The sequence below is a fragment of the Notamacropus eugenii genome, chromosome 2 (assembly GCF_028372415.1).
Source record: "Notamacropus eugenii isolate mMacEug1 chromosome 2, mMacEug1.pri_v2, whole genome shotgun sequence".
Classification (NCBI taxonomy): domain Eukaryota; kingdom Metazoa; phylum Chordata; class Mammalia; order Diprotodontia; family Macropodidae; genus Notamacropus; species Notamacropus eugenii.
The window spans coordinates 467,359,997-467,386,942 of record NC_092873.1 but is presented as its reverse complement, the minus strand read 5'-3'; the positions used below and the strand labels follow the sequence as shown (position 1 = coordinate 467,386,942).

General features: G+C 35.4%; 1 protein-coding gene across 8 annotated transcripts in view; it reads left to right on the top strand.

Annotated features, from left to right (window-relative positions):
- The window catches only part of RASAL2 (RAS protein activator like 2), a 358,420-nt gene that overhangs the window by 193,353 nt on the left and 138,121 nt on the right, over positions 1-26,946 (top strand). For all 8 annotated transcript variants that reach the window (XM_072648552.1, XM_072648551.1, XM_072648550.1 and 5 more), the window contains exon 3: positions 8,255-8,381. In XM_072648552.1, coding sequence (XP_072504653.1) covers positions 8,255-8,381 — 127 coding nt within the window. The remainder of the gene's footprint in view (positions 1-8,254; positions 8,382-26,946) is intronic.

Genomic DNA, 26,946 nt, shown 5'->3' with positions numbered 1-26,946 from the left:
ATCAGAAGAAGAGGGTAGAAAACAGTGCTAAATGTGGCAAAGAAATCAAGAATGAGGAGGATTGACAAAAAACCACTGGCAATTAAGATCTCATTGGTGACTTTGGAGAAAAGTTTTAGTTGAGGGTTGAAGTCAGATTGTAAGGGACTGATAACTGAGTGAGCATAAAGGAAGTGGAAGTAATGAATATTGACACCTTAAACTCAACATGCTCCAAACTGAACTCATTGTTTTCTTCAGGCCTCTCTTCTTCCTAACTTTTCCAGTTACTGATAAGGGCACCATCATTGTTTCAGTTGCCCAGGCTTCCAACCTCGGTGTTATCTTTGGCTCCATACTTCCACCCCACGTAGACATTTTGTTTTCAAGTCCTATTGATTCAACTTTTGTAAATTCTCTAATGCATTTGCTCTTCTCTTGTCTGATGCTACCACATCCCCAGGTGCAATCCCTTGTCTTCTCACCCCACAAATATAGCAGTAGCGTGCTGGTTCGTCTGCCTGCCACAAGTCTCTCCCCAATTCCAGTCCATGTTGCATTCAGTTCTTAAAGTGATCTTCATAAAGCGCAGGTCAGACCATGTCACTCCCACGTTCAATAAACTTCATTGACTTCCTGTCACTTCCAGGACCAAATACAAAATCCTCTGATGGTCAAAGCCCTTCATAATCTTGTTCCCTCATCCCCTCATCCTCTCTTTCTCTTCCAGTCTTCCACCTGACTCTTTCCCATTGGTAACCTGTGACCCAGTGACACTGGCCTCTTTGCTTTTCCTTGAAGAAAACAGTCCATCTCCCAGCTGTTTCTTTTCAGCAGCTGCCCTCCATGCCTACAGTGTTCTCTGCCATCTCTATCTCCTTGACTTCCCTGGTTTTTTTCAAGTCCCAGATAAAATCTCATCTTCTACAAGAAGAATCCCCTGAATTCTAGTACCTTCCCTCTCCAGATTCTCTCTAGTTTATACTGTCTGTATCTTGTTTGTAAAAAATGATTGGCATGTCATATCCCCACTGAAGTCCTTGAGAACAAGGACTTCTTTTTGCCTTCCTTTTGTATTCCCCATGCTTAGTGCACTTAAATGTTTGTTCATTTGAGTTTTTGTAGGAGTCTAGCTGATAATGGGAGGATCTAGACAATAGCTTGAGGGAATCATAGGGTCAAACTTCCCCCAAGTGTTGCTTCATTTCCCATCCTCCTACCTTATGTTGTCTCTCTTGGCTGGAATGGACCCCCTCCTCCCTTTTGCCTTGTAGAATCCCTTACTTCGGCTTTGCTCAGTGACTTTGCTCAGCCACTGCCTGCTACACAAAGCTTTTGCTAAGCCCCCACTGCTCATGTCTTTAAAGCTACTTTGTATCGTATGTATATCTTGTCTTCCTTGACATAATGTAAACTCCTTAAAAACAAGGACCTTTTATTTTTGTCTTTGTATCCTTGGTACTTATCCTAGAACCTTACACTTAGTAGAAAATTAATGAGTGTATGCTCATTGGTTGATTGACTTGATTTTATATCTGAGTGTATTTTTAGTCAAGGGAAAGGAGCCAGTATATTAGGAGAGATGGAAGATTAGAGGGGGGTGGAGGAGGATTTTTGAGGCAGTCTACTCAAGGAGATGGAAGGAAATAGAATCAAAGGTAGGTCAAAGGGCTTGGCCTTGATGAAAAAAACCACCTCTTAAACAGAGACTGGTGGAAGAATGGTTTCATACTAAGAGGTTTTGAGATGTGGAATGGCAGGGGGGAGGGGTGGGGCGGGGAGGGGGGTAGTGACTGGATTTACTTTTAAGTAAAGTATGAGGTGTGATCTTCTCCTGAGAGGGTAGTTGGAGGGGTCATAGAAGAAGCTTGAGGAGAGAAAAGGTTTGATTTAGCTATTGTGAGGAATGCATTAGAGAATCAGTTTTTGTTGCTGTGTTGTTTTTCAGTCATGTCCAACTCTTCATAACTCCATTTGGATTTACTTGGCAAAGATATTGAAGTAGTTTGCCATTTCCTTCTCCAGCTTATTTTACAGATGAGGAAACTGAAGCAAACATGATCAAGTGACTTGTTTAGAGTTAGACAGTAAGTGTGTGAGGCCAGATTTGAACTCAGAAAGAGAAGTTTTTATGGCTTCAGAACCAGCGTTCTAGCCACCTGGCCACCTAGCTGCCCCTAGAGAATCAATTAGAAAAGAATAAAAACCACAGTCTTCCTCCAGTGAAAGCCACATGAGATTAGATGATATAAATTTTTAGGAAATACCATCAACATAGTATTTCTTCATCACTGTTCAGGAGCGAGTGGAAGGGAAGGAGGCAGGTGGCGAGAGCAGTCTAGAATTGGAGTTTGACCAGGCATGGCTAGCAGTAAGGCAAAAGAGCACAACTTAGAAATAAATTATGAGTTCAAGTTGTCTAGACCAGAGAAGTGGTCCTGGATGACCTGGAGAATGTGATTTCTGATCCTTTGTCATCTTTCAAAAATCATATAGAATGTGAAAGGTATCACAGGAATAAGAAGAGAATACTAGAATGTCATCATGACCTCATCAAGAATAAGTTATACAAGACTAACTTAATTTTTTTTTTTTAACAAGGCACAACCTAGTAGATTAGAGGTAAGTCGTACATGGAGTTTACGTAGGTTTAACAAGACAGCTGATAATTAGTTTGGACTTTTTTGGTGGGGGGTGGGCAGAGGTATGGGGAAATATAAGGTGGACAACAGTACAATCAGATCGATTTGGAACTGTTTGAATGACCAGATTGAAAGAATGGTCGTTGATGATGTATTTCCATCACTGGAAAGAGGTTGATTTGTCCCTCCCCTTCTTAAGATTTTTATCGGTGATTTAGATAAGGGCATAAGTGTCAGCCTTATCAAATTTATTGAAGGCACAAAGCTGGATGGAATAGCTGGTATGCTAAATGATGGCATTAGGGTTTTAAATATCTTGACAGGTTAGAATAGTGAGATAAATTGAATAAGATGAAGTTTAATAGAGATAAATGTCAGGTCCTATAATTGGGTTCTAAAAAGTAGCCTAACAAGTGTAAGATAGGGAAGGCTTGGTGAGATAGTAGTCCCTGTGAAAATAAACTGGAGATATTACTGAAACTCAGAACTCATCGTAAATTAAATATGATATGATATTGCATCAAGATGCATAGCTTCCAAGAATAAGGAGGTAAGAAAAAGTTGTCTGCTACAGTCAAACAAAATTGTGGAAAGCACATTTTAGGAAAGACATTGATAAACTAGAACAGTAGTGTCAAAATCAAATAGAAATAGGGCCACTAAGCTTGTGAGCTGCATATTAACTTAGAAAACCACACATTAACATTTTATTTTTACATATTTTGTTTGATATTTTCTAATTGCATTTTAATTTGGTTCAGGCAGCACTTGAATGTTGCAGCCACAAAGCTCAGACAGTTCTGATCTAGAGGTGGTCCAGAGGACGGCAACTAGATGGACTTCATGATAATGCCACGTGAAGATTGACTTGGAGGAGCTGGTGGTGTTTATTTTGAAGAAGAAAAGTCTGAGTGGGTGAAGGGGAGCTGCAACTTAGTTTGTCATGTAGAAAAGAGATTAGGTTTGTTCTGTACAGTATCAGTGGGCAAAACTAGGACCAAAGGATGAAAGTTGGAAAGAAGCCATGCTTGGATGTAAGAAAATAGGTCCTATCAATTAGAATTATACAAAAGTGGAAATGGCTGCCATGGAAGGTACTGGAGTTTTTTCTTGCCGGAAATCTTTAAGCTAGATGAATGCTTCTCAGGTGTATCATGTTTTGTTTGTTTTTTTTAATTAAATTGAAAAAGAAAAATAATGTCCAGTTATAAATTTGTATATTAAGGCAAAATAAAATTTTTGTATTGGCCATGTAAAAAAAAACCTCAATTTGCTATTATTATCCCCATTTTACAGTTGTGGAAACTGAGGCAGATAGAAGTTGTGACTTGCTCAGGGTTATTGTCTGAGGCAGAATTTGAATTTGGATACCCAAGACTTCCAAGTCCAGTGCTCTATTTTATATGCCAATCAGAATCAAGAAAACAGTATGATCTTGACTCAAATAATGTAAAGGAAAATGACAGTAGAAGGCAGCTCATGTCCAGATTAATTGCAGTGATCCATCTTAGACCCAGAGTACAGATAATAAAAAAATAATTCTTTCCTTTAGTATTACAAAGGCAGTGAGATATCATTTTGTTCATTGGTTTTATCTGTTGCGGTGTCTTAAGGGAACATTCAGCGTATAGGGAGATATATTAAGAAATGCCTGTGTTTTGGAAATATTCATGATAGATAGGCACAAAGTTTCTGTATGTTCTGCAAATCTTTAGCTCCTTTCATTTACTCTGGGTCATATTTTCCAATATATTTTTTGTTTTCTGTCTTTACCTGTGCATTAAAGTCACCAAGTACCAAGGACTATTTTGATAACATTTGAAGGGTTTCAATGAGTTCTTTGTAGAATATTTCTCCCTCTTCATCCCTTACAATAGGTACTGGAGACTAAACAGCAACTGTTTGCATAGTGACCTTTTGGTGCCCAATAAGACAGTACAAGATGAGCAGGTATCTTATGAAATTATTCTACTTTTTTTTGGACACAAGATAACCCAACTCCACCAGCTTCTGTTTCTCCAGGGAGGATGTGAATTTTCCATTTTAGCTACAACATCCTTTTATCTTGCATTTGCATTTATAGCAGACTATTTTTATATGAGTCAGTTTCTATGGCATTATGTCAACTTGATCATTGGTTAAGAATCTCACATTTAGAATTTGATTAAGGAAGTAAATATTTATCTGTGGTCTAAAAATGGTGTGTTAGCACCTTTATTCCCATTTTCTATCATTTTGTTATTCTCTACAGAAGTGGTAGGGGGCTACTCAGGATTGAAAGTCATTTTGTATTTCTTTGTTTCATGGATTTCTGTGTCCAGAGAAACTTATCATTGAGTGATTAGATTACTGGTGATGAATCTTTATGTATTTAGCAGGACTGGCCCTGAGAAAGCACAAAGTTTGTTTTCAGGAGCCCTGATTGAACGAATTTAGCAAGAAATTGAGCCTTCAGAAGCCCAGGGTGTCCTCTACATGATGAAGCATTGGAGTAGAACTTTTTGTAAGATTAATATCCTAAAGTGTTGAAATTTGTTGTGATATAGGACTTATAAATTAGAAAGCATTTTTAATTATTTGAATATTTGATTTTTCTTAAGCAAGATTTTTCTTAAATATTTCTCATAGTATTCAGTTCTAAATCTCTTGATAAAAGGTAGTCTCCTACAATCCCAAATTAAAATGATATAATTATCTTTTTTCTGATTTAATGAAAAATATAATTTTATCAGAGGCTTGCCACTTTCCTCTAATGACAACTTGCAAAATCTTTTGCTATTTGGGCTTTCAGTTTCTCAGAAAAGGAAGAATGGAATTAGAGATCTCTTTTTACCAAATTCATAAAAAACTGACTTCCTCAAAAAAAAAATGCTAAAGCACAAAAAACCAGAATAGCATAGATCCATAATACCTACAGCAGCTTGAACAAAGACAATAGTAAAAGGCAATAAGTCTTGTTAAATACAGGGGACAATGTTGGGAGCATATTATCAGAATTAAAACAGATAATGTTGACAGAAAATATAGAAATGGAAAAACAACTGGCACTATCATTTATAATCACACTGTCAGGCAATATTTCTTAGCTATTTTCAGTTATATATTTGGGGCATATTTTATCTGGTAGAAAATATTTTTTAAATATTTCTAAATGTTTTTAAAATTTCATGAATATTCAGTCTTTTGAGTCATATCTGACTCATCATGACTCCATTTGGGGGTTTTCTTGGCAAAGATACTGGAGTGGTTTGCCATTTCCTTCTCCAGCTCATTTTACAGATGAGGAAACTGAGGCAAACAGCATTAAATGACATACCCAGGGTCACACAGCTGGTAAGTCTCTGAGAACAGATTTGAACTCCCAAAGATGACTCTTCCTGACTCCAGGTGAGGCATTCTAACTATTGTGCCACCTAGCTGCCCTAGTCAAGTGACTGAACTGAGGTCAAAATAGTAGTCTTGCCAGTTAGTTGAAAACACACACACATCTCCCTCCCTATCTGTTTGTATTACTCTGTCCTTCTGTTATCCTCTCTTTCTTGGCCTACCTCTACTTTCTTAATAATGTTTCTTTATACAATTTCTGACTAAGTTGCCACAGGTAATATGCTGAAAGTTATCTAAATCTATGATATATTTTCCCATTGCCTTTCAGGTCAATTTTGATTTTTTTAAATGTTGTAGTACTTTTATATTGTGATATTCATGGAATCAGGCAGCAGTGTAGCTGATATTAAAAATGGGACTTTTATGGTTGCAAGAAGATTGAGATCATTTCGCTCCTACTTGTTCCTGCTTTATCTCTTCTTTCTATTCTAGGTCCAGCTCATTGTCCTTATGCAATACTTATATTACAAAAATGTACTGACAGAACAACTTGTTGGTTTGCATTCTTGACTATTTGTCATATTATGGGCAGTATGTGCTCTTGAACTGCTTTGGCTTTCCAGTGTTGATGGCTAGACTAATCTTTCATTTGTTTGAATAATTGTATATCTCTTTGGTGAGATCTTACAGTGTTCCGTGGCTTGATACAATCAAGTACATTATCATCCAGAAACAGGAGCTACTCTCCATTGTCAGTTGGTATTGTATATAGGATGTTTCACAAACCTTTAAGCACTATGTGAAATTTCCATGAAAGTGGGGAACAAATCATAGAAACAGTAAGTGAAAATGAAAGAAAATTATAACGATAAAAAAATGCACCAAAATTTGGCAATTGCAACTGATGTTCTCACTGGGAAAAATTACATACTTATAAACCTTCATTAAAAATAGAAAAAGAGAGAAATAATTAAGTAGGCATTTAAAATAATTGGAACGCCAACAAATAACAAACATAAAATAAGCATAAACAAATAGATATTAAAAATTAGAGGAGAAATAAACTGGAAACCAAAAAACTCTAAAAATAATAAATAAAACTTACAAGCTGGTTCTTTGGAAAGACTAATAAAAACTTTAACCATTCTAAATAAAAAGAAGTGAACAAATAGCTTAATAAAATAATAAATGAGCAAAGTGAAACCACAGTAAAACCAGAAGAAATATAACCAATAATCAGTACCTATTATACCTAGTTATGTGGTAACAAAAAAGAAATAGGAGTACCCTCAAAATATAAAATATACAAACTGTCAGAAGACCAAGTAGATATCTTAATCCAATCTCAGAAAAGGAAATAGAGCTAATTTTAAGGGAACTATCCCTACCAGTCCTCAACCCCCCCACCCCCCCAAAAAAACCCTACTGGTTTTGATGGATTCCAAGGAGAATTCTATAAAATTTAGAAAGAGAGCACCCTACCAGAATCCTTTTATGACACAAATATAGTCCTAATACCTAAACTAAAGAAGGATAAAACATAGAAGGAAAATTATAGACCGATATCATTAATGAATATTGACTTACAGATTTTAAACAAAATCTTATTAAACAGACTACAGTGGTTTATCCAAGAAATCATTTGTTATAATCAAGTTGGATTTATATCAGGGGAGCAAGAATGGTTTGACATCAAGAAAATAACATAAATATCCATATTAAAAACCAGACATCCAAAACCATGTGAATATCTCAATAGATGCAGTAAGGGCCCTTGATAAAGTACATTCATTTATGCTTAAAACTCTTTAAATTATAAATATACCATTTTTAATGTCATGAAGATATGACATACAATGGATAGGAGAACCTCCATTTCTCAGTAGATATGGGAGTGAAGCAAAGATGACCACTCTTCTCACTAAAATATATTGTTTTGGAAATGCTGGGTTTTTTTTTTTTCTGGAAAATTATCTTTTTTTTTTTTTTTTTTTAACATTTCTGAATATTTATAGGCCATTGGGTAAAAGAGCGTGTGTGTGTGTGTTTGTGTGTGTCTGTCTGTCTGTCTGTCTATATGTATTTACATGCTTAATTTTCCTTATGCGTAATACTGATTCTTCCTACATAAACCTCTGAAAAAGGAAACCACTTTGTTGCATAGTCTTACTTTTTAAACCATTCTACATTTTTTTCTACTACTCTTTCTGACTAGTTTTTATTCAGTTTCTGACTAATTTTATTCAGTTATGATGTAGTTAAACATGATCCCCACCACTGAGTGTCTTTTTTTGTGTTTTACGTAGATTCCGGTGGAGGGGGGACAGGAGCAACAGACAGATTCTACCAAAGGAAGATGCCTAAGGAGAACTGTGAGTGTCCCCTCTGAGGGTCAGTTTCCTGAATACCCACCAGATGGCGCAGCCAAACTGGGTAAGCTGATAAACAGAGGAAAAAATTTACTAATTTTTACTGTATGATTTTCATAGTTATTATTGTTTTGTCTCATAAAATGAATTTGTAAGAGTGTTTTCTAAATTTTTGAGAATAACTTGTGTAGGGTTCTTATTAATTGTTCTTTGAAATTTTAATAAAATTGTCCTCTAGCTCCATCAGGACCAGGTAGTTGCTTTATAGGTAGTTCTATTTCTTTTTCTGCAATTGATCATTTTAGATTTCTACTTTGTGTTATGCTGGATGAAGTATTTTATTGTTTTGAGGGTAATTCTGTCTTTTGTGTTCCCTGTTTCATTGGGATGTAACTGTGCATAGCAAGTTCTAATAATTCTATTTATTTCTTTGGGTTTTGTTGTTATTTCACTTTATTCATTGGCTATTTTGTTGATTTTATTTTCTGCCTTTTAAAAATATGGTTGACTGAAGATTTATCAGTTTTGTTAGTCTTTTCAAAGACTATTTATCAGTTTATAGTCTTTTTTAATTTTATTTTATTTCTTTCCTTTCTGAGATTTTCTCTTTTGTGCTTATTTTGAGATTATTGTTTTGGCTTCTAATTCTTTTAAAATACATATTCAGTTGATTAATCATCCCCTTTTATGTTTTGTTAATGTATGTATCTTTCCTGTAAGGATCACTTTAGCTACATTTCATAAATTTTGGGATGTTATTTCATTATCATCTTCTTTAATATAGTTATTGTTTCTAAAATCTATTCTTTGATTTATTATTTATTTAGTTTTATTATTGTCTTCATCTAGATCCATGTATTTGTTTGTGCTTTCTGTATTGATTACTATTTTTATCACTTTATAATCTTTAAAAGTGGCATGAAGCATTTCTATCATGTTATATTTATTTGCAGTACCTATCTTGATACATGATCAGTATTTGCAAAACTAAGTTTTGGCATTAAGAAAGACCATTTTCTATAATGAACCTTTAAGAAATTACTGTAAGTCTTTTAACTCTAATTTCTCTAGTAAGTTCAATTTTTTTATTTTGCCTTTTACTTATCTTTATGTTAAATTTGTCACTGAGAAATAAACATCAAGTCTCCAGTTATTGTCTTACTGTCTTTGCCTTCTTGTGGTCAAGTTTTCCTTTATGAATTCAACATTGAAGTTCTGTCTTGGTCTTGAGTTGCTTTTGCTTTGTCTGATTACAATGATTATAATTCCTGTCTTGTTTGTTTATTCAACTGATCCATAGTAAATTTTATTGAAGGGTCTCATTTTTATTTTCACGTATGTTTTTGCTGTTTAAATGTGTTTCTAGTAAGCAACAGATAGTAGAATTTTATTTTCTTATTCAAGCTGCTCTTCTCATTTTTTAATCTAGTTACATTTAATGTTATAAAGTTTTATATTTTCTTCCATTTGTGTATCTCCTAATTTTTTTCTGTTAGAATTTTTTGTTGTTCTTCATTGAAGTCAGTTCTTTGAACCTACAATTATTTTGTCTTAATCTACTTTGAGGCATTCCCTTTCTTCTAGGCTTTCTTGTTCCCAACCTCAGTATGCCTCTTCCCCTTTCTTAGCCCTTTCTCTAGTTTTACTTAATGAATCAATTTCTTTTTCTTTATTCATTTAGTAATCTAATTCTTCCCCTCTTTTCCTCCTTCCCACCCCCCCTTCTCAGTTACATGGTTTATTTTAAATCCCCTCTTTACCTCCTATCCTTCACTACAACTTCTTTTGTTTGTTTTCTTCTGTCTTTTTCTAAGGATTTCTTTACTTATAATCCAGTTCTTCCCCTCTTTTCCTTTCTCAGTTAAATGGTTTATTTAAATGTTTTCCTCCATATGAGAATATTCCCCTTCAACTTCTTTTACTTGTTAGCTTTTTTCTTTTTTTTGTCTTTTTCTAAAAAGGATTTCTTTACCTTGTTCTCTTCATAAATTCCTTTTCATTATGTATATTCTGACTTTTATTCTTTGATTCATGGTATGAATGTTTATTTATTCCTTCTTTAACCTGTTTCTTTCTCATGGAATTTAGCTTTGGAAGTATTAAGGTTGAGTACCTTCTTCTAGCCAATTTTTGCGTTATTGCCTTGCTCAATATTGCCCCTTTTTTTCTGTTGTACTTCACACTCAGAAGTACCCCTTTATGAGGGATCTAATGCAGCTAGAATCATTACCTAATGACACTAGAGACGAAAATTTCCCTCTGTCCCAAATCCTATCATCCAGTTCTGTTCCTGCTCTCTTCAAGATTATTCTCTTTCCAATTGAGCATGTAATTAATTCTCAGGGTCCAGAGGTGGATTTGTATTCACCTTTCTGGTCGTCCAGTTGCCCCTAGGAATTCAACAATTTCCTTTTACTGGGGCAGGATGTTGTTCATGGAAACCCAGCATTCTCTCAGAGGAAATAATCTACCTGTATACCAACTCCTTCAGTATTAGTCCTATCGTATGGTACCCCTTTCCCGTTATAGAATACAATTTCTAAAGTGGGAATGTTCCTTATTGGGACCCTGCCCCCATTAGGTGGCAGACCTCTGACTTTCATTCTGTCATTTCTTTCCTTCCCCCTTTTTCCACCTATTTCATTCACTTATCACTCTTTCTACTGCAGAGACACTACAGGAGTTACCTTTCCTTTATTGTTTGACCATGGACTTGCTAGTGTTTGCAGCAGGATGCTAGAAGGGTCTAGGTGGGTGTTCTGACAGTCTCGAGAGCAGAAAGGAAATCCTTTAGTGAGATCCCAAAGCATATACCTCTGGGTTGATTTATGTTCCATTTTGAAATATTGAAGCGGGTAAGGCAAGGGCTGTTAAGAGAGGGCATTATAGATTAGCATTCTCAACTGTTGTTTCATAAGCGATTACCTTGGTAAGACTCATTAATTTCTTGTCCTGTGGATTTAGCTTCATTGTTCTGCCTATGATTTATAATCCCTCCTTTGGGTTTTTTTGAGAATTAATAGTGACTGAAGAAAATGTCTAATCCTTGATTTTGTTAGTCATGTTACTCAGGAATGATATATTTCTTCATAGAGAAGAAAATAGGTATTCCTAGTATGTAATATTAGATATTCATGAAGCAGATTAATTCCTTTAGTAGGACCTTCACAGTTCCTTTCGAAATAGGATTGTTATTACATATTTCTTTAAAAATAGATCACTAAACTCTGTTAAGAAGTATTTTTACTGTTGAAGAAATGGCATTACAATTACCGAGAAAGAGTAATATGTTCTTATTAATTTAGAATTTAGGTTTACTTAGTCATCTCAAAGAGCATGTGTGTCTCATTCTCCCGCCTTCTGTTGCTTTCCATTCACATGACATGTCATAAATAATCATAGCTATTTGCATGTTGTCTCCACCATTAGAATGTAAGATCTTTGAGAGAAGTGTCCATATTTTTGCCCCTCTTTCTGTTTCTCTCACTTAGCACAGACCTGACACGTTATCCAGTTACATCCCAACCTCTGGTCACAAAGCACACCAACACCATCCATGGAGGTTTCCTTGGCCAAGATATTGGGGTGATTTGCCATTTCCTTCTCCATTGGATTAAGGCAAAAAGAGGTTAAGTGAGTTGTCGCTAGGGTCACACAGCTAGTTAGTGTCTACAGCTGGAATTGAACTCAGATCTTCCTCATTCCAGGCTCCATACTCTATCCACTGAGCCACGTAGCTGCCTCATCTAGCAATAGTAAGCATTTACTGCAGTGCTTGTTAGTTAACTGGTTGATTTGTAAAAGTAAAGTGGAACATTCTGTTTTGTAATCGGATGAAATGATGGGTGTAAAGCTTTTGTAAACCTTAAAGCACTTCATAAGTGTTAGCTGTTGTCATTAATAATGAATATGGTTGACATTCACCTTTTCAATCTTAAATTTTTGGAAACCTGAATAAAAAGTAATGTCATTTTTAAAAGTTTCTTATGATTTCAGTTCTCTATAGCTTTGACAGGGAATAAAGATAGCATATAATAAAGACCATGAAAATCTATAGAAATAATCCTGAGTCCCCTAAACCAGGAACATACCTGATTGTAAAGAACTGTCTCAGCTAGTACTTCTTGTCTTTTGTTTTGTGAGAGGGAGTTTATTTTACACCTAACTTCATCTAGTTATTTTGTACATCACCTAGACAAACAAATGCTCATTGTTTACATATGTATTTTCAAAGGGTGAACAGATATCAATCAGGTGATTTCACTATCACATCATAAGAAGCAATATTTTATTCTCCCTATCCTCTCAAATGTGCTTGTGATAGCTATTTTTTCCTTTTTCATGGGGCGTCAAACCAAGTTACTTAGTATAAATGGGACCACTAATCCAAAGCAGGGGATTTTACTTGAATAAAGAGCAGTCATTTTATTTTTGAAGCTTGAGAGGGTACTTGCCAACATGGTATTGTGTCATAGTAAAAGGCATGATGTAATTCCATGATCTTAGTGCACATCAAATGTTTTTCACTTTCTTGATGATAAAATTGTTATTTTTATCTTGATCTTTCAAAAATATTAAGAAAAAACTAATACATCTATTAAAAGATTATTTTAGCATATCTTTGGAACCCAAGGGCAAGCCAGAAAACAGTCAGACATCATGAAGTCCTAGTTCCAGTTCTTCAACAACTACAAACTGTCAGCATCTTTCATTTTCATTAATTTTTGTTAACTATGTTTCTTTGTTAAATGGTAGAGTTCAATTCCATAGGTGGGGTAGGTTCTGGGATACGGGTTATTAGGAGGGTGCTCAGGAGTAGTGCCAGATATGACTATATTGTAAAATCGAATTTCAGTAAACCTTATTTAAAAAAAAACACAAATCTAGGCATTTAGGCCTTTTTCTCTTTTTTTTTTTCTTTTGGCGAGATTACTAATGTGGTAGATGAGGAGAATGTTATAGATCGAGTTAACCCTTGATTTCAACAAATCATGCTATTTTTGTGGAAAGGATGGAGGGATATAGGGTAGATAATAGTGTGTTAATGGATTCATACCTTTTTGAGCAGTTAAACCCAGTGATTAGTATTTAATATTTCAATGTTAGTTTGGAAGGAGGGCTTCATGGAAATGTCCCTGGGATCTGTATTTGCTTTTGGCTATTAAACATTTTTATCCTGCAAAAGTCTACTGAAATTCCAAATAGGGCAAGCTTATAGGTCTGATGTTCATACTCAGACCCACATCAGGAACTTGAACTCAGACCAGAGTCTGAACTCTGCAATGAGCAGACTTTGTTTTGGATCAGACCACTTTGGGAGCAATAAAAGCTTACAGGTCCCCAGCCTGAGCTCTACTTAGGTTGCTTGAATATCCCTTAAATATCCAGTACTCAATATTCCAAGTAAAGAGTAGTTAAACCAAGCTAGACATTTTCTCCAGAAGTTCCTAGAGCCTAGCCATAACGCAAAGTCCAAAGTCAGAAAGATAATAGGCTTGAAGGATTAGCACATAAACAAAAGAATCCCATCATTAATGGGTACAGGGACACTCAAGACACAAACCCAGAAGAAGAGGATGTCTCCAAAACATCTACAAGGATAGCCTTAAAAAAAAAACCACACAAGTTGGACGCAAATTAGATTACAATTCCAAGAAAAGATGAAGCAAGAGTTTTTAAAAAGAAAAAGAGTTAAAAAATGTTTTTTTCCAATGAAAGAAGAGAAAAGGAATGAGAGCTGTGGAAGAAAAAATTGAAAAGGGAATTAATAGTTTGAGATAAGAGATATAAAACCTTATCTAAGCAACAAACTCGATTAATTAGAATAAATCAAATAGAACCTAATGACTCCATGAAACAATATTAATATTAAAATATTAAAAACAAAGTTAAAACCTGGAAAATATAAATATAAGATATCTCATACCAAAAATAACTGTTTTGGAAACAGATTGAGGAGAGACAACTTAAGAATTATTAAATTTCTTGAAAACCATTTCATGAAAACCATGATCAAAAATGGAGCTTAAAGCAACATACTTCAACAAATAATAAATGAGAACTTCCTAGATCTCTTAACCCAAAAGGCAAAATAGAAATAGAATCTACTTGCCAATTCCAGAAAAAAACCTCAAAATGAAAACTCTTACAGGTATTAGAACCAAAATTCAGAACTCCAGGTAAAAGAAAAAATTCTATAAGCAGTCAGAAAGAATTCAAATAACAAGGAGCCACAGTCAGAAGTTGACAGCCACCACTGACTTGGAATACTGTACTCCATAAGACAAAGGATGTAGGCTTACATCCAAGAATCCCCTACCCAGCAAAATTGAGTGTAATCCTGCATGGGAAACAGTGGAACTTTATTGAAATAAAGGATTTCCAAGCATTCCTGATTACCAGAACAGAGCTGTGTAAAAACTTTGAAATTTAAACAGAGAAATCAAAAGAAACACAAAATGATAAAGATGGATGAACAATGAAAAAGGACTAATTAAGGACAAACTTTATATTCTTATATGGGGAGGAGGTACGTGTGCCCCTAACTGACTTATTATTATTGGGATCAATAGAAGAGGGTCTACTTAGACAACCTGGGAGTAGTTCTGTTACATATGATCTTAAAAGAAGATTGGAATGATAAGGAAAGAGTAATACACTGGGGGAGGGGAATATGGGAAAGTAAGTTTAGAGAAAATTATCTTTCGTAATTGGGACATGGAAGTAGAAATCTATACAAATAAGAAGGAAGGTTTGTCAGGACAACTGACATTTGAACCTCACTGTCATTTTCAGATAGTCAAAGGAGAAAAGATAGACACAGATACTGTTGCAACAGAAATAAATTTCCCCTTACAGGGAAATAGGATGAAAAAGAAAGAAAGGGTAATTAGAGGAAAGGTAGATTAAGGAAAGATTCATCCTAAGCAAAATGTACTCAAACTAAGGATGTACAAAAAAAGCTTTTTCTTTTGCAATGGCATTAATTGGGAAATACTGAACAAGTTATGATTTTTAAATATGATAGAATATTATTGTGCTATAAAAATAATAAAGGGGGTGGTTTCAGAGAAACCTCAGGAAACATTTATGAACTGATGCAGACTGAAGTGAAAAGAACCAAGAGAACAGTTTATCAGTGACAATATTGTAAAGTCAAAAACCTTGGAAGGACATGGCAACTATGATTAGTGTATTGACCAACCATGATTCCAGAGGACTCATGTTTCCTATCTAATAGAAAGGTAAAGTATTCAATGCAGAGTGAGATGTGTGTATGTGTGATATACATGTGTATAACTTGGCCAACGTGGAAATTTGTTTTGTTCTGTACATGTTTGTAACTGGAATTTGATTTTCCTTTCTCAAATAAGGGGATAAGGTGTAAGAGAGAATTCAGATTTTTGCTAATTGAAAAAAGAATAGTTGTTTTAAAAAGGTACCACACAGAGGGTAATGAAAAGATGCATTAAAAAAGTGACCAGGATGCTCTGTCTCTTTCCTCTCCTGGCTACACTGAGCTTTCTTTGCTATCTAATACCCACCTTTCTCCCTTCTCAGTTTCCTTTTATGTATTATTTTTCCCAATTTGAATGTAAGCTCTTGTCTTTCTTTTCTGTTTGTATGTGTAAATTCCAGTGCTTTCTACAGTGCCTAGCTTAATAATCTAGGTGTTTAATAAAAGCTAGTTGACCGATTGTCTACATAATGGGTTATAATACATATAATACATAATGGGTATAAGCAAGCTCCAGTGTGTGATAAAAAAAATTAAAAATACCTGACATTTATATGGTGTGCTAAGATTTTCAGAGCTCTTTATACACGTCTCATTTAATCTTCACAATCACTCTGTCAGCGCAGTTTTGTCCTCTGTTTTTCAGTTTAGTAAACCACAGCCAAGAGAAGTTCGGTAGCCCGCCTAAGATTTTATATCTGTTTCATGTCTGGGGCAGGGTTCAGACTTTGGTTTTCCTGATTCCAAATCCAGATGATTAATAAGGAATTCTGAAAAAAGAAAAAAACAGGACTTAAGGATGTTGTTAAGGAGTTGTTTGAAAATAAGGGATGATGGTCTGGTCCCATGGCGAGAGAGTGGTGGATACCGGGTTGATGGCAAGAATGCTTGGGTGCGCCCACCTTATGGTAAACTTTCAATAAGATATGGACAAGAATCATGCAGACTGTAGGCCTGGATAGGTGTCAGTCTACATCATTGGAGGTAACTGGAAATTTTTGAGATAACAGGTCATGAATCTTTGAGGCATCATCAGCAAGCAAGACAGTGCTTTTCTAGTTCTGTAGTACTCTTAACTGCCTATGTTAGCTCTCAATTTAGTTGAAGTTTCTTGGCAGAAATAATATTAGCTAGCTGAAGTGTAAGCTTCAAGGTAATACAAGTTATTTATTTTATTTTATTTATTTTTATTTTACTTTATTTAGTTTGATTTATTTTAAGTCATCTCTAATTCAGGGAACTTTGTAATATTTTCTTATTAAAGTTTATGCCCTATTGTTTTTTCTTCCCCTTCATTTCTGGTTATATCACACTGTTTTAATGTTTTCATTAAGGGCTATCTGTTGGGGTTGTGGTGGTGGTGGTGGTGTTATTAAGTTGATTTATTTTATTATTTAGTACAATGCTTTGCTTTGCTTGTATGGTATATATCATGGATCTAGTGTTGGATCTCAGTAGACTAGTAGGTAAGCTAGTAACAGTTGTGCCTTCACTTTATTGCATTTTAAAAACACAAAATAAAAAAGTCAGTCAACCTAATTCAGAAATTACACAAACTCAAACCAGAACACAAATATTGAGTAATTATGAATTAATGCAATAGGTTGGGTTACTTAACATCCCTATATTAGAATTAGAGAGCACTCTAGGTTCCAGTTTCACTACTAGAAAGTCAGCTGGTCTTAGCATTTTTCTCTCTTCTCTTCAAACAAAATTCTCCAAAACAAATGTATTATTCATTTTTAAGCACTTTCCTTTTTAAATTTTGAGTTCCACATTCTCTCCTTCCCTCTCACCCATTGAGAAGGCAAGTAAATGATATCACTTATGCAAGTAAAATCACCAAAACAACATTTCCATAATATCCATATTGCAGAAAAGACCAAAAAAACCACAACAAAACAAAACAAGAAAATTATACTTCAGTTAACACTCAGAGTTTATAAGTTCTTTCTTTGAAAGTAAATAACATTTTTCATAATGAGTCTTTTAGAACTGTTTTCCGTCAACGCGTTGATCAGAGTAGCCAAGTCTTTCTGGTTCTTGTTTAACTTTGCTTTGGTTCATATTGGTCTTGTCAAATGTTTTTTTTTCTCTGAAGCCACTCCTTCATTATTTTTTATCACATAGTAATACTCCATCATAATAATATACCACAGCTTGTTCAGCCATTCCCCAGTTGATGAACATCCCCTCAATTTCCAGTTCTTTGTCACCACTAAAAAGAGCTGTAAATAAATATAAGTATTTATTTTTGTAATATAATACATAGTTTTGTACGTATAGGTCCTTTTCATTTTTCTTTGATCTTTTCTAGGTCAAATGGTATGCCCAGTTTTATAGCTCTTTGGGCATATTTCCAAATTGTTCTCTAGAGTGTTTGGACCAGTTCACAAATTCACCAGCAATTGATAAGTGTACCTATTTTCCCTCATCCCCTCCGTGATTTGTCATTTCTGATAGTTATGAGGTGATACCTCAGAGTTACTTTAATTTGGATTTCTCTAATCAATAGTGATTTAGAATGTTTTTTTAAAATATATAACTATAGATAACTTTGATTTCTTTGCCCATTCATATCCTTTGACCATTTATCAATTGGGGAATGACTCTTATTTTAACAATTTTGACTCTGTTCCCCATAAATTTGAGAAATGAGAACTTTGTCAGAGTAACTTGCTATAAGAATTTTTGATATTACTTCATTGTCTGTGGTACCTTTTAGCAAAATACAGTTTCCCTGATTATCTCATTTAATTAAATCTGTTTATGCTTTTGCTTTGTGTGAAATCATGATTGTTTTCCCCTTTCCTGTTTTTATTTAAGCTGAAACACAATTGATCCTGCTCCAGCCCTTTATTTTAACTCCATGTGTCTTTTTCTGTTTCAAATGTGTCTCTTATAAACGACATACTGTTGGATTCTGGTTTCTAATCTATTACTTATCTATTGTTATCCCCTTCTATTTTATGGGTGAGCTTATCCCATTCACATTCACAGCTATGATTGCTATGTATTGTATTTCTCTCCATCATATTTTGTTTATACTTCTCTTTTTTTAATCCTGTCCCTCCTCAAAATTGTTTTGCTTTTGTATATTACCTCCTTTAATCTACCTTCTCTCTTGTCATCTCCCTCTCATATCTCTTACTCTTCCCTCTTTGAACCATTTCTGATGGGACAAGGTTCAAGAATTGTTCACCCACCCCCCATTCTCCCCTCCACTATAAAAGCTTTGTTCCATGCCTCTTTTGTGAAAGTTTTCTGTCCCCTAATCTTCTCCATTCTTCCTTCCCTTTTCCCCTTCTCCCACTGCATCCCTCTTTCTCTCCTATCCGTTTTTTTATATCATCTTTTCCTATAGATTCTATATTCTATATTCCATATAGGAATATGAACAGTTTAATTTTATTGAATCCCTTATGATTATGCTTTCATATTTACCTTTTTTTGCTTCTCTTGAGTCTTGCGTGTTTGAATGTTAAATTTTGTATTCAGCTCTGCTCTTTTCATCAGGAATGCTGCTCCAGCCTCTTATTTTAGCTCTGTATGTGTTTCTGATTCAAGTGTGTTTCTTGTAAACAAAATATTGTTGGATTCTGCTTTCTAATCCATTCTGCTCTCTGCTTCTGTTTTATGGGTATGTTCATCCTTCCACATTCACAGTTACGATAATTAACTGTGCATTTCTCTTCATTCTCTTCTATCTTCTCACTCTATTTTTATTCTCTCCCTCCTCTAAACTGTTTTGCTTCTGCATATTGCCTTCTTTTATCTTTTGTCAACCCCTCCCCCCAATTCTCTTATTCCCTTCTATAATTTCCTGTTGAGTAAGATAGATTTCTATTTGTGTATGTGCATGTATTTTTTTTTAAGCAATTTAGTTGTGAACGAGGTTCAAGTATTGCCTCCACCACCACCACGATTTTCTCCTGCAGTGTAAAAGCTCTTCTTTGGGTACCTCTTTTATGTAAGATAATTTTCTCCATTCTTCCTCCCACTTTCCCCTTCTCCCACTGCATCCCTCTTTCTTGCTTATTCATTTTTTTATATCATCCCAACATAACTCACTTCCACACCTTCTTCCTATGTGAAATCCTTCTAACTGCCCTAATATAATGAGAAAGTTCTTAGAAAATGCATGTATCATCTTTCCATATAGAAAGGTAAACAGTTTAACCTTACTGAGTCACTTAAGATTTTTCTTTTTATGTTTACATTTTTATGTTTCTCTTGAGTCTTGTATTTGAAAGTCACATTTTCTATTCATCTCTGATATTTTCATCAGGAATGCTTAAAAGTCCTCTATTTCATAAGATTTTCATCCTGCTAATCATTTTTATAGTACGTTAGTATTCCATTATAATCCCATACCATAACTTGTTCAGCCATTTCTCAATTGATGGGCATCCCCTCAGTTTCTAATTCTTTACCCCCAGAAAAGAGCTACTATAAATATTTATGTTCATATAGGTCCTTTTCCTTTTTGTTATTTATCTCTTTTGCAATACAGACCCAATAGTGAGTGGTATTACTAGGTCAAAAGCTATGGATGCATTTATGTCAAGATGTTGTGCTATCTAAGGGTTAATAGAAATTGTATTATTCTCATTTTTACAGCAAGCAAATTGATTCTAATTTGTTTTTTTTGCTACTCTACAGGCAAAATACTATTTTAATGAAAAAAAAGTAAGTTTTAATCTCTGTGTAATGTAACTTAAATAGATTCCTTTATGGCTAGTAGCAAAGACATATTTAGCATTTTAGAAGACAAATTGCTAAAAGTGGTTAGTCTCTTAAAAAAATCACATGAGCAGATACATTTAGTAGTGAAATATCATCCAGTGGTGTCTGAGCATATATTAGAATATAATAATAGAAGACTGAGAATTTATTTTCCCATTCCTACTATGGAAGAAGTATAATCTGTGTCTAAATTTTTCTAAAACCAGAGAGTAAACTAGAATAAAAGTAATATTAGTTTGCCTTGGTCTGTGCTTCCATTTTTGCAACTGTGTTGTAATAGAAGGAAGAGAATATTTGGATTTAGAGTGCTTGGTTTTGAATCTCACCTTGGACAAGTCCTTTCCTTTCTCTTGCCCACAGTTTTCTCATCTGCAAAATGAGGCTATTGAATTAGGTGACCTATAATGTTCCTTCTAGTTCTCAATGTTATTAAAGAGTAACTCTAAATCTGTCATGAGGAAGGAATAGAAAAGATAAGAATTGTCTGAAACACTCTCAATTTACAAGTAGGTCTGGTATGGGAGAAGGTAGAAGAGAGTCTTAGAAGTGTGTAGATAGGCAATAAGATGATATCAAAAAAGTAGAATGAGAGAATAACAAGATTACATATCTCCTCCTCCCTGCCTCTTTTTCAAACCACAGAAGCAGGGAAATATTTTAGCTGCTTTTCAGTTTTTATTTGGAAAGGCCTTTGATGAATGAATGCTAATGAAAATCTTGAGCTATATTGTCCTAGCAGATTGTAGAACTAGGTTAGAGCTAAAAAAGATCACCAAGTTCAACTCCCTGAATTTACATTTAAGGAACCTGAGGCACAGAGAGATGAAAAGACTTGCCTGGGATCTCTGAGCTAATAAGTATCTGAGGCAGTTCTTCCTTACTTCAAGTCCAGTGCCCTACTCATTATGCAACTTAACTGCCTATAAAACTACCTCTCCTGATTTATATTTTGTCTTATTTGACATGTATCTCATCTCTGTATTTAGAGTATAGCTAATTCCTTTATAAAATGTTACCACAACCTAATTTTTCTTGATATTTGGTGAATATTGTTTGAGTGTTTATGATGTATCTTGGATCATATTTGTTTTCTTGAGAATTTGGAATAGGAGGAAAATCTGTCAGCACTTCCTCAATTTGGATCCCCACTGACCTGCTCTGATGAATTGGGAAGTACATCTGACTCAGATGAGTGGAGCAAGCTTAGTGAAGCATTGCTTCATTAAAGTAGCTTTTCTTGTACTACAAGTTTGTATAAACTTTTCCAAAGCTTTTTATCTTATGTTTAAATTGAAGGACTGCTAAAACATATTGTAGAGTGTTATAAGTTAGTGGTGCTCAGAATTTACCCTCAGAATAGCTTTTCCTGTAAGGGGAAAAGAAGGACTCTCTTTTAATCCTTTGACACTCTCCTTTCAAGTGATTTTTATAAAATCCAGTTCTTCCAGAGGAGAGTTGCCCTGATTGCCTATCATGTGCCTCCTATGGATGTGTTTCTCTTAAAGTTTAGTCTGTGTATTTTAGTAGTTGATCAGAGTGTCATAGATCTTAGTGCAAGGAAGTAGCTCAGAGTGTATCTAGTCCAACCCACTCATTTTATATATGAGGAAACTGAGGCCCAAGGAGGTTAAGCAACTTGTGCCAGTACTCCCAATAATTTATAAAGTATCATCTTCTTATATAAACCAGCACAAGACTTTTCTATCATTTTTTTTTCTTCATAATACTGCCTAGAAAATTATGAAGGTGTAGAATTTTAGGGCTCTTAGTAATTATCCTATACAACTTCTTTTAATAGATGAGATAACTGAGTTTTGAAGGGATCAAATGATTAACCCCAATGCCATAGTATTAAATATTAGTAGTGTTACTAAGACTTAAACCTGTGTCTAGCCCCATATCCTTTTTAAGAATGCTATGAATTATTTGTCTTTATTTTGCCTCTGAGTATTTTTTATCCATTTCCTCATTCTGCCTTGTAGAATTTAGGGTGGTAGAAAAGACTACAGTATACATGGATGGCATAGGTTTATGGTATTTTGCACATAGCCTGATTTGATAAGGTTAATTGAATTGAATTGAATACACAGACATGGAAGCAAGTAAAAGAGGCAGGAAACAGGGAGCCTTGCTAACCCAGAGAGGGAGAAGATCTTTATCTGTGGGCATTTTCACAGTTAAAATTTTCTGAATGCTTTTGGTCACAGTGATCACATTAATAAGTTGTCAAGATTCAAAAAAAATCTCTGCTGCTTAATGAAGGAAGTAGAATTGAATAGAGAAGTGATTATTGTTAAGAAGATAATCAGGGGAGCAACTCAATGAAATACATTGAACATGATTGAAAAGAAAAAGAGAAACATGGCAGCAAGCATAGTATAGCATTAGCTGTAAAGTTAACAGTTGTATGAAGACAGTGGAAATGGACACTAAAAAGCACAACAGAGCTAGATAAAATGTTGAACAGAGAAATTGTATGTAGATCAGTAGATAAATCTTTCTGTCTTAAGGAGTTTGACAGGAGAAAACTGGTAGTGTCTGACAAAGATGCTGATAGAAGATCAGTCAGTAAGCATTTACTTGTTATGTTACTAAACAAGCATCTATTAAACACTTATTATGAGCAAGGCAATGGGAACACAAAGAAAAAGGGAAAATAGTCCCTTGCTTTAAAGAGTGAATATGCTAAAGGAGGAATCAAAATGTACATAAATGTGTTTAGACTGAAATAGACAACTGTAGTTAATGGAAAACAATTACACATAGTTGTCTGCATCCCTGCATGTGCTAATACTTGGCAATCAAATTCATTATATAATCAGAGACTAACTGTTTTACTATAATTATACCAAAATAATATATCCAACACAGAATAGTGTTAGTATGTACTTTGACACTAGCAATTTATTAAAAAGCTTCAAGATCCCTAATTTATGTAAAGAATGGCATTATATAAATTTCCAAAAGAATGGTGGTCCCAAAGATCAGATGTTGATTATATCTGTTTCCTTTATATAAGGCACAAGAGTAAAGAACTGATTCCATCATGTTTCTCATAGATTTGAAAACATTATGTCAGCAGATGGACCTTTCCTGTTTATTCACTGCTAATACTGGTATTGAGGACTGTATTTTAAATGATGTTATTGGAGTCTTATATACCACAATTTGGGATACATTTGTCTCTTCAGTTTTTAAAATTATTCTTCGATCGACAATTTTACATTATTTACAAGCAGGCAGCTATACTGAAGTGATTTAATAGTCTTCAGAAAGATGCTAAATTTAGTCACACTTTTCTCTTATAGGTCCTCTCTCCTAGGAGGCCTTTACCTACCATCCTTCCCCTTCCTTCAACTCCTAGGTTCTTTGGGTAACATAATTTTTTATTTTTTAAAAATGAATTTTATTCATTTCTTTTGTTCTATGTAAATGCTTATTCCTTTCCCATAGATTCATCTTATATAACAAAGAATATTTTTTTAAGGAGAAGAAATAAAAGGAAGAGGACGAAATCATCAAAACCAATATACTGAAAAAGTCTGAAAACATATGATATATTCCACATCTATGAACCTCCCACCTCTGCAAAGAGTAAAGTGGGTGTGACTCATAGCTCTTCTCCTTGGTCATGCTTGTTCTTTGTAATTTTAGATCATTCGCTTTTGATTGTTTTGTGAGCATTCTTTCCATTTATATTGTTGTGGAGGTTGTACATACAGTTTTCTTTCCATTCTTCTCTGTATCCTGCGTATGTGTTGTTCGTTATGGCGTAATAACGTTTCATTACATTTGTGTAACAATTTATTTTAGCCATTCCCCAGCTGATGGGAATCTACTTTGTTTCCACTTCTTTGCTACCACAAAAATTACTGCTATGAATATTTTTTATGAATGTAGGGACTTCTTATCAGTGAACTCTTTGGGGTATAAGCCCAAGTGGATTCTCTTGTCAAAAGGTACAGAGATTTTATCACTTTATATGATGTCAAATTTCTTTCCAAAATGGTTCTGGGTAGTGTAATTCAGATGATGACTTTTCCTTTATTGGTAAAAATCATACTTAAAATAATATTCACATAACACTTTAATAGGATGTAAGCACTTACATTCTATGAAAGTCTTATGAAATTTTAAGCATTGATGTAGTGATGTTGGCCCCCAAAACAAATCATTTTTATTTAAGGAACTCATCCTTATTTTATTAACTTAATTTGGCAGGAGATGAGAGGTAAGAAGTAGGTGGTTGGGAAAACCTTATAAGGGTTCAGTTGTATAAATGGAGCCAATTTTAAGTGCTGTGATTTGAGGATATCTTTTTGAAATAGAGGGTTTATTCCCTACTAACAATTAAAGTTTAGTGAATTCATGAAACTAGAATATTCTTTTTAATTAGAACTTCACTTATCAGAAAAGTATTGTCACACCAGGGAATCCCTGTAATTGGTAACAAGAATTTGTCTTAAAAAGTGATTGGCAGGAGAAGAGTATTTGGAAAAATTTGTTTATTCAATGTAAATTCTTGGAGAAAAATAAAAGAATCTAGCCTGTTTTAAATTTTAATTAGCTTCCTGAATAAGAAAATGGTTAAAACTTTGTCACCTCCCATTGTATTTCCTCTTCAGGTAGACCATGAATTGCCCCTTTGGTCATTTCTCTTCCTAAGTATCTTTCTATCCACATTTGTTACCACAGCTTTATCTGGGTTGAATCAAAAGGAAAAAGTGGTGAAAGGAAATTTGTGCTTTACTTACTTGAAGAATTAATAGTTTGGAGAGGTGGAATCAAGATGGTGGAATAGAAAAAGGCACACATGCGTGCTCTTCCCCCACAGCCTATAAAATACTTGTAAAGAATGACTCAACAAATTCTAGAGCAGCAGAAGCCACAGAACAACAGAGTGGAGGAGATTTCCAGCCCAGGGTAACCTGGAAGGCCGTCGGGAAAGGTCTGTCACACTGGACACAGAGTGGAGCACAGCCCAGCCTTGGCTGCCAGGTGCTGGGAGGAGCAGGGCTGGAACAAGCCTCAGGGACAGAATCCCCAGCAGCAGTGGAAGTTCACAGATCCCTCAACCCACAGGCAACAAAGGCAGTGAGAGGGCTTTTTCACTTCCATGACAAGGGAGAAGGGTTCTCCCCTAGCCCTGACCTCAGGCAGTGGGGCTGGCAGCAGCTAGCCTCCATTGGTGGAGCCCTCAGTTTAAAGCCCCTGGGGGAATTGAGCAGCTGATTTGAATCTCAGACAGGAACCAGGCCAGGGAGTAAACTCCTCTCCCTTGATTGTGCCACCTTGGAGGAACAGAGATCTTACAGGTCCCCAGAGTATACCCTACTCTTGACAAAGGACCCAAAAGTCAAATAACTGGCTGGGGAAATGCCAAAAAAAGGGAAAAAAATAAGTCTACAGAGGTTACTGTTTTGGTGAACAGGTATTTTCTCCCATCCTTTCGAATAAGGAAGAACAATCTTTACCATCAGGGGAAGACATAAAAGTCAAGTCTTCTGCATCCAGAACCTGCAAAATAAATATGCAGTGGTCCCAGGCCATGGAAGAGCTCAAAAAGAATTTTGAAAATCAAGTAAGAGAGGTGGAGGAAAAATTGGGAAGAGAAATGAGAAAAATGCAAGAAAATCATGAAAAGTGAGTCAACAGCTTGCTAAAGGAGACCCAAAAAAATGCTGAAGAAAATAACACCTTTAAAATTGGCTAACTTGAAGACAGTGGAGTAGAAAGACACACATATGGAGGCTCTCCCCACACAGCCCATAAAATACCGGCAGAGAGGGACTCTCAACAAATTTTGGAGCACCGGAAGTGGAGAACAACAGAGTGGAGGAGATTTCCAGCCCAGGGCGACCTGAAAGGCCCACGGGAAATGTCGGTTGCACGGAATCTGGAGCAGAGCCTAGCCCAGCCTTGGCTGCGCGGCCTGACTCTGGGAGGAGGACATATCTGGGGTGGAATCTCCAGTCACAGTAGCAACAAATCCCCAGTCCCAACAGCAGTGGTCTGCAACCCACAGGTGCCAAAGGTCAGTGATGGGGTTTTTTCAGCTGGCCAGGAAGGGAGAAGGGTCTTCCCATAGCTCCAGCAGCAGGCAGCAGCCACAGAAGCCACACAGCAGCCTGTACAGCTGTTGGAGTGTAAAAACCCCTGGGGGCACTGAGGAGCTGAATATTACCTCAGCCCTGTGTAGAGACCCTGAGGGAGCTGGTTGTTGTCTTGCACTGAATGGTGGCCCTGCCCCCACAGCTTAACTGAAAATCATCCCACAGTGCTGACTTGGCGGAACTGGAGACCAGGTGGCTGTGGAGAGGTAACTGCTAAGATTCTGGGCACAAAAATGTCTCCTGATCCCAGACCAGTGTACATGCTTGATTGTGCCACCTTGGAGGAACTGAGCTCTTACAAATTCCCAGAGTATACCCTACTCTTGACAAAGGACCCAAAAGTCAAGTAACTGGTTGGGAAAATGCCCAAAAAAGGGAAAAAAAATAAGACCATAGAAGGTTACCTTCTTGGTGAACAGATATCTTCTCCCATCCTTTTGGATGAGGAAGAACAATGCTTACCATCAGGGAAAGACATAAAAGTTAAGGCTTCTGTATCCCAAACATCCAAAATAAATATTCATTGGGCTCAG